Source organism: Hipposideros armiger, unplaced genomic scaffold (genome assembly GCF_001890085.2).
Source record: "Hipposideros armiger isolate ML-2016 unplaced genomic scaffold, ASM189008v1 scaffold_553, whole genome shotgun sequence".
NCBI lineage: Eukaryota > Metazoa > Chordata > Mammalia > Chiroptera > Hipposideridae > Hipposideros > Hipposideros armiger.
The window spans coordinates 720,238-731,513 of NW_017731903.1; the positions used below are offsets into that span (position 1 = coordinate 720,238).

At 53.5% G+C, this 11,276-nt stretch overlaps 2 protein-coding genes across 4 annotated transcripts; one reads left to right on the forward strand and one right to left on the reverse strand.

Moving 5' to 3' along the window:
- TLX2 (T cell leukemia homeobox 2) lies at window positions 1-2,099 on the forward strand. Its single transcript, XM_019623522.1, has 3 exons — window positions 1-698; window positions 1,151-1,388; window positions 1,539-2,099. Exons 1-3 carry the CDS (start codon window positions 299-301, stop codon window positions 1,753-1,755), a joined length of 855 nt encoding a protein of 284 aa, XP_019479067.1. The 5' UTR covers window positions 1-298; the 3' UTR covers window positions 1,756-2,099.
- A 1,397-nt stretch (window positions 2,100-3,496) lies between these two features.
- On the reverse strand, window positions 3,497-11,202 carry DQX1 (DEAQ-box RNA dependent ATPase 1). 3 transcript variants are annotated; one of them, XM_019623572.1, is made up of 12 exons: window positions 10,771-11,202; window positions 10,163-10,433; window positions 9,733-9,926; window positions 8,953-9,337; window positions 8,383-8,619; window positions 8,195-8,279; window positions 7,931-8,089; window positions 7,649-7,840; window positions 5,490-5,609; window positions 5,122-5,312; window positions 4,618-4,808; window positions 3,497-4,393 (listed from the first exon to the last, which is right to left on the reverse strand). In XM_019623572.1, exons 1-12 carry the CDS (start codon window positions 10,899-10,901, stop codon window positions 4,228-4,230), a joined length of 2,322 nt encoding a protein of 773 aa, XP_019479117.1. In that variant the 5' UTR covers window positions 10,902-11,202; the 3' UTR covers window positions 3,497-4,227. The 3 variants fall into 3 exon arrangements, with proteins under 3 accessions (XP_019479117.1, XP_019479115.1, XP_019479116.1); XM_019623570.1 differs by having other exon boundaries at window positions 8,195-8,294; XM_019623571.1 differs by having other exon boundaries at window positions 3,912-4,393; window positions 8,195-8,294; window positions 10,178-10,433.
- Between the last annotated feature and the right edge of the window lie 74 nt (window positions 11,203-11,276).

Consider the following 11,276-nt stretch of genomic DNA (forward strand, 5'->3'; position numbering starts at 1 on the left):
GCGGCAGCCCAGGGTCCATTTGCGCTTCTGAGACAGAAAGAGCGCTCTTGGGGTCCTGGCCGGTCGCGCTCCCCCGGGATGCGAGTCCTTGCACCGACGCCCGGCAGAGGCCGGCATGGGCGCGGCTACTCTCCGAGCACAGGGATGAAGCTGTCCTGGGGGCCCCGGCGCCCCGCCGCAGCCAGTACCGCAGGACCCTGAGGCCGCCGCCCCGAGCGCTCAGCTGCTGGGCTCTCAGAGCTGCCTGGGGCGCCCTTCCAACCACCGAACCTCCTACGGCCCTTCCTGACCCAGACCCATGGAGCCAGCAGTGCTGGCCTCGCACAACCTCCCGCACCACGAGCCAATCAGCTTCGGCATTGATCAGATCCTGAGCTGCCCAGAGCCCCCCGGGAACGGCCTAGGCCCGGGTCACGCGGGCCAGGGCCATGGGGAGAGTGCGGCGTTCTCGGGTGGATTTCACGGAGCCTCAAGCTATGGTCCCACGGGCTCTTTGGGCCCGCTACCTGGCAGCTCCGGCGTGGGCCCGGGCGGCGTCATACGCGTCCCGGCGCACCGCCCGCTGCCAGTGCCGCCACCCGGGGGAGGCGCGCCTGCGGTGCCTGGCCCTTCGGGCTTGGGCGGAGCCGGGGGCCTAGCGGGACTCACCTTCCCATGGATGGACAGCGGCCGCCGCTTTGCCAAGGACCGGCTCACGGGTGAGGTTGCCCAACCCTCCAGCGTTATGCCCCATACCGGCCCAGTTTTCTCATCTTTGATCCTTCTGATCCAACTCCTGGTCTCCTTTCATCGCCCCCCCCCCAGGTCATCCCAGGGGATCCTGCCCCAACTTGTATCTCTCGGTCCCGTTAGCTGAGAGGCGGTGGGGAGGGGCCTGCCGTCGATGTCCGCGCCCTCCTCTGCAGTCCACTGTTCACACCACGGGGAGGGCAGGGTGCAGTTATGGGGACGATTCTCCCTCACCAAGGGGGAGGGCCGCTTCTTCCGAGGGCCTTTCTTATCTAGAGGCTTCCACTGATGTGGGGCCGAGCTTGGGGCACCGTTAAGGACCGTGCGCGGGAGCTCCGCGGCCCAGGCAGCAGCGCTCTCTTCTCAGGGACACCTCAGGCCGCCCTGCAAACCCTGCCCTGCTGTTTCTTTCTCCATGCAGCCGCGCTCTCGCCCTTCTCTGGGACGCGCCGCATCGGCCACCCCTACCAAAACCGGACGCCCCCGAAGCGGAAGAAGCCGCGCACGTCCTTCTCCCGCTCGCAGGTACTGGAGCTGGAGCGGCGCTTCCTGCGCCAGAAGTACCTGGCTTCGGCGGAGAGGGCGGCGCTGGCCAAGGCCTTGCGCATGACCGACGCTCAGGTCAAGACATGGTTCCAGAACCGACGCACCAAGTGGCGGTGAGGCGTGGGGCGGGGAGGGACCGCGGGACCGGGCCAAGTGGCGGTGAGGCGCAGAGCAGGGAGGGACCGCGGGGCCGGGCCAAGTGGCAGCGAGGAACGGGGCGGGCGAGGGCCGGCCTCGCCAATCCCGCACCTCCGCTCGTCCAGGCGCCAGACCGCGGAGGAACGCGAGGCGGAGCGGCACCGCGCAGGCCGACTGCTCCTGCACCTGCAGCAGGACGCGCTACCGCGGCCACTGCGGCCGCCGCTGCCCCCAGACCCGCTATGCCTGCACAACTCGTCGCTCTTCGCGCTGCAGAACCTGCAGCCTTGGGCCGAGGACAACAAGGTGGCTTCCGTGTCCGGGCTAGCCTCGGTGGTGTGAACGACGCCTGCCCGACCGGCCGAGCGCTTTTCCGGACCGAGGAGCCGCGTGGAGCGCGGGGCCCAGGGCTCCCCTCGCCGTGGTCCCGAGGTAGGGCAGCGCGCGAGGAGGAGCCGGCCTTGAGGCCCTCATCGACAGCTCCTCCACCACGGCCGGCTCCCAGGCCAGCGTGGCGCGCTTGCTCTGCACGGTGAGGTGCGGCCTTTCCCGCCGTTTTTCACTTGGACTGTCCCATGGCTGCTGGAAACTGTGGCGCCGAGAGGGCGGGACCTGCAGTACGGGAGCCAGTGAGGTGCGGGGAGGTGGAGCGGGCTGGCCAATGGGAGCTGCTTTCTTGAGGGACTCAGGAGTCTTCAGCGGGTGGGTGGGAACTGCAGTACTGTGGGGCTGCAGCAGGTAAAAGGCGGTGCTGGATGGGGCAGCCGAAAGAAAAAGTGTGAAGAAAGGGAGGAAGACGCCAACGACATCGGAGTAATGGAAGAGATGCTGGAGAGTGAGTCCGACTGTGACAGGAATCAGAGTTATCCACGTTTGGCATCTCATTCTTCTGTAAAATAATCCCTAAGAATCCCTTCCTGACTTTAAGCCTCATGTTGTCCATGTGTGTTCAGCCTGTTGACTACATCCTCCTACTTGAGCCTCACAATGTGCCTGGGTGGCAGGGGAGACAGATACTTCTCTTTCATCTTTCATCCAATGAAAGGGAAAATCTAGGAACACTAATTCTGCAGGGACAGAGAGGATAGAGGAGGAAGCAGTGGAAAAAGTTAATGGGCCCAGTAAAGTTAGGGTGAGCAGAACTTGGCAAATAATTAGGAAGTAATAGACCTAAGAAGAATCAAAGGTAACTCCAAGGCTGGAAATGTAGAGGATTAGGAAATCAATGGTGTTGTGGATGATGAAGGGGAAAATTGGGACAATCAGAGCAAAATTAACTCTGCAGGCAAAACTAAATGCTAGGCCTCCAGAGAATAAATTCTGGAAAAGTGCTTTAGGGGAGGTTAGTTAACATCCACATAGAGATGGAGATAAATGGAATGGTGAGATCAGAATCTCCAAGGGAGGACATCCTGAGGAGAAAAGCAGAATTCTAAGGACTAAATCTTTTTTTCCCCCACCAAATTCTACATACACATAATGTGCAAGATGATGGAGGATATTAAAGTTGTACTCTAAGGGAAGGAAAGGGAAAGGAATACCCAGCTGTAAAGAAAGGAAACCATGATGTCCCTGAAGTTGTTAGCAAGACTTTAGGTTGTGGGTAGTAGGCCAGGGCTACTGGGAAGCTTGTTGATGGAAGATTGAGAGTTTGGGGATGGTTGGAATAGCGTTTTTCTTGTTTTGTTTTTAAGGTTTTATTGGGGAATTGGGGGAGGGGACCAGCCAAGTTGTTGTTCTTCAATCTTCATTGTGGAGGGCGCCAGTCGCCATCTGGCTTCCTATCGGCAGCTCGTGACTTCTAAGCTCAAGGTGCTGTGTTCAATCTTAGTTGCAGGTGGGCATAGCCACCATCCCATGCAGGAGTCGAACCAGCAGCCTTGTTAAGAGCGCACGCTCCGTCCACTGAGCCATCTGGGCGGCAGCTCAGCTCAAGGTGCTGAGTTCAGTCTTAGTTGCTGATGGGTGTAGCCCACCATAGAACAGACATTCTTGTTGTTACACCAGCTGAGCCATCCGGCCACCTGTTGGCAGCTCAGTGACAACTCAGCTCAGGCGCAGCATCACTGGCCCATGTGGGAATTGAACCGGCCGTCCTGTTGCTGAGAGCTCTTGCTCTTAAGCCAACTCTTAACCAACTGAGCCACTTGGTTGGCCCCTGGAATAGCTTTGAGGTTGAAGAAGGAGCAGGATTTAAGTTGTATGAGGACGACAGGGAAGATTTTGTCTGATACCTCTAGAACCCCCATTCTCTCTCCTCTGGAGTCAGGAGCAGTGTGATAGAGAGAAATGAGCTTTACGCAGGTTTGGAGGCCAATTGTAGTCAAACTACTCATGTTCTGTGTTAGTGATAGTTAGGTCAGCCAGACCAAAAAGGCTTGACCAGAGGTGGGAACCAGGTAAGGGGATATCACTGGAGGAGTTAGCCCTGAGTCTGTGATATTGTGTCATCTCTAACTCATGAATGCTGTATATGCTGATACAAAACCAAACTAAAATTTGGCACCATAGGAAAAGAACTTTTATAGCCCAGAAGGGAGCTCAAGGATGGGGTTGGCTTAAGTTAGGGATAAGGGGGGCATATCAGTCCCTCTCCAGTAATTAGAAGAAGGCTAAGGAAAGGGTCCTACCCTATGCAGACTATGGCTTACCCAGTTCCCTCCACTCTCAGCCCACCATTTCTTGAGACTCGAGTTCCAAGATTTATATCAGACCCTAAACTTTGGGCTTCTAAATCTGGCTGGCTGCCTTAGTTGCTAGACTGAGGGAGGATCTAATGTGATGAGATGAGCTCTGCTCCATTCCTTAGGCAGGTCACTGCAGAACACAGGCATCTCCAAACTCTTGGGTGGAGGAGGATTCACTCTCCGCTGAAGCTGTTGAAGAAGCTGCCATCTCTTCCCTCAGCTGGTTCAGGAAGTCTCTGCTTTCACTGGGGGGCAGGTTACTCAGGAAGTATGGAGGGGCCAACTCCACTAGCCTGACAGAGAGAGTCATTCATAATTAGATGATTTCTGTATCCTCCCTCCTAATGCAGAGTTCTAAACTTCTCAACACCCCTCCCACAAACCCTGTCTTCTCAAATCATGTTACTACAAACCACTAAGATTCCCCTCTTCTTCTTAAGGTACTCTGACTCCCCAGCCGTAACTTTCGCCCCAGGAAGAGGAATGAGCAGTGTAGGAGGGGTGTCAGAAAACTTACATCTGTGGTTGAATCTCAGAAACAATGGAAAGGCAGTTGTCTTTGGAAATGGAGAAATTGTGGTAAATCACCCATGGCGGGTGTCTTGCTGGAGCCCGACGGCTTCGGTAGCAGCAGTATGGGGAGAGCTGGGCCACATGCTTATGGGTTAGGAGTAGGTAATTTCCAGTCCCATCTGTGTCTCGGGCCACCTCATTGAAAGGCAAAGATATTGAAGGAATAAGTGAGAGAGAAGAGGCAGACAGTAGAAAAAAGTAAAGGAGGTTAAGAAAGAATTAGAGTGGTGACAGTATTAAAAGTAAAGCATTATCTCTAGATGTTACAGCCCCTACCATACCATATGGCATTTTCCATAGCTCCTTGTACCCCCAACCCTCAAAGAAAAAGCTGCTCCTGGTTCTAAAGAATCCTTTGGCCACCTGGACCCTAGTTTCAGAGGTGGCATAACAATCTTTGGTCCCTGTGCCTTCTGCTACTTTCATGACCCCAACTCTTTCCTCTAACCTTAAGGAAGTAGCCAGACACCAGTGCTTTCTGAAGGTCTCTGCGATTCTTCTCAGAGCCAAAGGCTGGTTGGGACAAGGGAAGTTCAATTCGTTGCATGAGTTCTAGGAGTTCTCCTCGAAGTTTCTGGGCTTGGCATAGTGCTGCCCAGTTTAGACCCCGAGCCTGACACCAAGCCTTGTCTGCTCCACCTAGGAGAGGAAAGAGACCAGGTACAAATAAAGTCCTTGGGATCCCTGAAATAACCCAACCCTTGGTCAAAGGGCCTCCTCTTCCTGGGCATAGAGATGTGTCAGCTGGTTGCACACCACTTCCCCTCTTTGGAAAATCTGGGATTCTCTTAAGAGGATGCAGAGTGGGTCACTCACTCTGTATAAAGGCTTCATACACCTGGATCAGAGAGCTGTGATCACCATCTGCATGTTCCAGTGCCCGACGTAAGGCAGCTTCTTCTGCACATAGTGGAGGACGGGTAAACCCAGGGGCAGCTGGAGGCAGAAGTGAGGAAGGTTGTTTTGGGGTCTGAGAAAGGATAGCAGTACAGATGGAATGGTGAAAAGGGAGACGTGTCACTTAATTGGGAATTTTATTCAAAAGACATTGATAACTTCTAGGTGCTGTGCACTTTATTAGACATTAAAGAGAAACAAATGAAAGACAGCCTCTGCCCTCAAGTTGCTTAGAGTCTGGTGGGAGAGACTAACAAATAAGCAAACTTGATGAGCACAATAGGTGTGTGGGCCAATATTTGAAGTTTCAGCAGGAATCAGCACAGTGGAGAAGGTGGCAGAGAGACAGGATTCTGGACTGTGGGAGCAGCAAGGCGCAGCAGTTAGCAGCATGGCATGTTTGTGCCTAGTATGGGTGGAGGGAATGGCATATATGGCAGAGTCACAGGAGATAAAGCTGGAGAGGTAGGTATGGGCTAGGTCATGAGAGGCGGGATGTGCTGTGCAAATGAGTTTACATTCTGACTGGAAGGTAAAGAATAGCTGTTAAAGAAGAGTTTTTAAATAAGAGTCCATGTGTTTGAAGAAGTTCACGTGACTAGTTAGAAGTTCACATGTGTTTGAAGTTCACATGACTGAAGGAATCCAGCTGAGCAGTGATGGGATCTAACACTGGCAGTGACAGTGAGTATGGAGAAGAGCTGATGAATTAAAAAAAAAACACAAGGGCCGGCCAAGTGGCACGTTGGTTAAGAGCTGGCTTGGGATGCCAGCTCTGAGCAGCAAGACCCCGGTTTGGATCCCACATGAGGGCCAGTGACACTGCCCTCTACAGCTAAGATGGTGACAGCAGCTTGACCTGGAGCTGGGCTGCTGTAGGTCGCCGGCGACGGCGTAGGCTGCAGCCCCTGCTTCGGTGGGCTGCCATAAGCCACCATGTGTGGCCAGCAGCCAGTGTGAGCGGCTGGCAGCCAGCGTGAGGTGCCAAGAGCCGCAGTGAGCGGCCGTCCAGAAGCCAGCGACTGATCTGCCTCACACGGGAAGAGCGCAATGATAATACCAACATGGCCCAGTGAAGCAATGTCCTCCAGAACTAGACTGAAGAACAAAAGGACAGCAACTTTTCTGTTCCCCTCCCCCAATTACCCAATAAAATCTTTAAAAAAACCCAAGAAACCCCACCCCCACCCCAAAACACAAAAACATCTAGGAGATAAGAGTGAAAGAACCTGGAAAAAGATTAATCTAGAATGATGGTAAATGGAGCTGCAGAGATGATGGTATGATTTTGTGGTAGTGATGGTGAGGTTGTTAAAAAAGTTCCCAAGTTCAGTTCTAGGTTATAGTACTATGGACTATTCTGGTAGAAATGTTCATCAGGAGTCGGGTATATAAATCTAAGATTCAGAAGAATGGTATTGGCAGGGAGAACAAGGTTTGGAAATTTTAAGAGTGACGGTGGCCTTTCAGACCACAGGTGTGGATGAATTTGCTCGGAGAGTTCAGGGAATGAGAAGACAAGTGGGGCAAGAATAGAACCCTGAGGTCCAACTTACAGAGGATGAAGAGCCCAAGGAAGAGATTAAGGGAATGGCCAACAAGGTAGGATGAAAACCATGAAGAGTGCTTACAGAAGTTTAGAGGGGTTAGTTTCAAGGGGGGAGTGGTTGGCCTTCTCAAGTATCAAAAGAAGGGCATAAATAAGGGTGCAAAAGTGCTCACTGGATTGGGTCTTTGGGAGGTCCCTGGTGAGCTGGAGGCTCTCTCAGTGTTGTGTTAGGCCTGGAACGCGGTGGGCGAGAAATACACTAGATGGAATAGGATAGAGATGATACTGTATAGCTGCAGCTGAGTATAGGGTTGAAGAAGAGAGGTGTGGAATTTTAGTAATAACAGAGGGCAGAGATTTGAGCATGTTGAGAGGCAAGCACCAGCCGAAGGAAAAGGTTAGAGACACGAGAGGGATAAGTGATTGAGCCTGGTTCTGAGGCACTGTGAGGGGTAGAAACTGCAGCATCAAAACACCAAGGGGAAGGACTGAAGTAGCTGCAAGAGCCAGGGAGAGAGGTGAGTTATACCAGTGAGCATGGCAGCGAGGGTGAGCATCTCATCCACACAATCAAACTCGCACGAGGCCAGCAGGGCTTTGGCCAGCTCAGGAGGCAGGGGGAACTCTGATAGGATGACACCCAGGTCTGATAGGTCCCCTTCATCATCCAGGGCTGCCAGATAGTCTAAGTCTTCCAGGGCCTGCATCAATGCTTCTGGAGCTGGTGAAGAAACACGGTTTACAGGGCAGGGAATCTCAGGGCTTGGTGGTCAGATTTGGTGGGCAGGACTCGTAAAGGAGGGGTGCTCACCAGGCCGGTCCAGGAAGTGACACTCCCCTGGCTCTGCAATCTGCTTCCTCTTTAGTAGTAATATCAGGGGGCTCAGATTCTCCTCACACACCCTGGGGTGGGGCAGTGGGGGAGCTTCTAGTTCTTGGAAGGACTTAGGATACAAGCAGAGGCAGGATCCTGAGGGGAGAAAGACCTGGGAGAGAAGACCACTGCAGGTTTCTCAAGGCTTGCATAACGGTGATTCTTTTCATGTTTGATCTCAGCGAGAGCAAAGGCTCTTACCTGGAGGGGCCCCTCTTGCCCGCAGTTGTCTTGCCTCTGCCTGACACTTGCTGATAGGCCTCAACACTTGGGATTCTGCTCGGATCTGAGGATTGTACACCTGTCATCACCCCCCAACCAAAGCCAAGACAGATCAGAGCGGGCCATTTGTATCTTAACCCCCACACCCCCTCATCTCTGTCACTCACACTTTGAAGCTCCAGTCCTGAGTCAATGACATGTCGGATGGAAGGGAGGGAGAAGGAGAAGTCAGCCAGCCAGTGAGTGACCACAACCTTTCGGGCACCCAAGTCTGTGTCCTCATACACAGCCTGCACAGCTTCTTGGCCATGGCCTGGGTGAAGGGGCAGCACCCGTGGTGGAAGCCCTTGGAGAGCCAAGGTCCCCACCTCCCTGGACAAGAACTCACAGCACAGGGCAATTTCCTGAGGAGAAGGGTGGGGCATTAGTGCAGTTCTCACCTTTTTGGATCACAGAACCCTTTGAAAAACTGATGAAAGCCTTTCACTGTGAAAAAATGCACATACTCATAAAGTTGGGGATGTTATAATTTCAGGAATTCACTGAACCACAAATCTCTGCATTAGACAGAATCAAAAAGTGGGTGGTAGACCTCTTTATCCTGAATCGTTGAGTTTTCCATGGGGACCCCAATAGAGAATGAATATTAGAACTCCAGTGTTCCTAACAAGCAGCACCCCCATTCCCCGGGGACAGGAAGGTGGTGTAAGGGGCACTTCCTTTTGCAGCCTGTTTACCTCCTCACTGGGCAGGTACACTAGCACATCTCCTGGAGTGTCCTTCCGACACAATTCAAGCACGGCTTGGCAGGCAGCTTCCACTCGATCAGTAGGGACAGTGTCCCTGTAGATGGGAATGGGACACCTGCCAGGCCCTCTGGGTACATGTACAATAGGAGGATTGCCCCAGAAGGCTTGGAGTTTAGGTTCAAAGGCTGGGTCAGTAACCACAACCACTCTGGGGTCGTCTGGAAGGTTTCCCAGGCTGGCATCTCGCAGCAGCCCCTGGAGTAAATCTGAGGCCACCGACCGCTCCTGAGCCTCATCCAGCACCAGCACGTCCCAGGCTCCAGTACCCCGGGTCGAGGCCACCTCTTGAAGCAGCAGCCTGTCCCAGCAAAACCTGTTGACGTTGACAGTGGGCAGAGGAGTCAGTGTGGACACTGACTAGCCCTAGAAGTCCAGGGGAGCTTCTCCCCAGGGGGCCTAGATTTTGATAGTGAACGTCAGAAAAAGACCTTCTGACTAGATTCCTAAGCCTGTGGACCCGTAATTTCACTGACGGACGACGCTGCTCATAAGCTGTACTCCAGCCTGGAAAGTGAGACTTTCATGATGACAGTGAGGATGAATGAGGTGTAGACTGGGGTTAAAATACTTAATTCAGTGTTGCATAATGCATGATTTAAAGGGCAAGCTGGGCTAAGGGGGGGGGGTATGGTGAGATGTTGGAGGACTAAGCTTATTTCTAGTGGGTAAGGGGAAATAGATTTGGGTTGGGCCTGTAAGCGGCCTCACCTGAGCAGGGTGTGGGGACCAGTGCAGTCCTCCTGGGGGATGCTATATCCAACCTCATGACCCAGGGTTAGGTCCATCTCATCAGCAACCCGCAGAGCCAGACTCAGGGCTGCCAGAGGGTAGGGCTGAGTGACAGTTACCCGGCCCTTCTGGAGCCCCCTGGCCAGCGCAAACTCTGCACACCACTGAGGAATCTGGGGTAGGGGTAGGGAAGGACAACCAGTCAGCGAGACACAGGACTTCAGTCAGAAGTGCTAGGGGAGCTATGGTCAGTTTAATCTCTCCTTATTTGAGGGAGTACCCTGGTCCTTTACCACCCTGGGGCCAGCCTAAAGACTTCCTTTGCCCACCTCCCCCATAACCCTTGGCAGCCCAATCCCCCCTTGCCAGGGAAGGGCCCGTTCCGTAGCCCCTCCCCTTGTCCACTCACAGAATCTCCCCCCACCTGGGTGCTCTTGCCAGAGCCAGGCTCTCCAGACACCAGCACCACTCCACTGGGGGTACTCTCCAATTGCTCCAAGAAGACAAAGCGAGCAGCCCAGATGGGCAAGGCTCGGCGCTGCTCAAGCAGCTCGTAGTAGTGGGAAGAGAACGGGAGCCCATCAAAGGGGTTCACAGCCAGTTCAGACTCCCCAGGGCTCAGGCCAGGCTCTTCTGCCAGCCCGAGAAGCTGAGAGGCCATGATGGCTGACTGGCAGGACCTACAGAAGGCAGGGCAGTCATTAAGACCTTGTACCATCTTCCCCCCTCAGCCCTGATCCCTAATCTGTACCCTCAGCTGATCATGCACTGGGGTCCATTCTCTCCAGCATTTCTTGCCTGCCAGAAAACGGTGGAGAATTGTTTCCAAGTAAAGGACTATCAAAAGTGGACTATTACGCTGTAGCCAGGTAGTAAAAATCCTGTGATTAACACAGAAGTCCTCAGGGGCAAAGGGAATTATGAGACCTGTGGGAAGGTCCCAGTGTGGGGGTGGGGGGAAGAATAAATAAGGGGCTAGAATTGGGGAGCAGGGCCACAAGGATCCTGGATTCAAACCTGCTTGTAGCTCTGAGACGTGTCAGGATGGCAGCCAGTTCCAGACCCACCCAGCCAGTTACCACCAAACCTTGACCAGCGCTAAGTACAAAGGTAAGTTCCGGTTCCACTCCGGGGCTTGGCTCAAACATAATCCTTAAGACTGGTTTTGGGGCGGAGCCATTTGCTCCACCTTATTTAACCTAAGTCAGGAGCCTATAGAAAACAGGCTCTAGCCACCACACTGAGCATGTGTCAACTCTACAGGAACCATGTACTGTGAAAGGCATCCTGGGACTTGTAGTTTTGCTGCTGTTTCTTCACAAACCTGGGCTGAACCACCCAGCTAGGTCCAGTTGCTGCTTGGTCTTCAGTTCATTTACACTTCCTTAATATTACTCATTTTGACACGAGGTGATTTTAGACAGTTCCATTCTGACCATCCCCCCACAAACCTACAGGGGGGACTTCATCCCCATTCTCCCCACCGAAGGAAAAGGAACCTGCTCAGGGGGCTTTTGAAACCC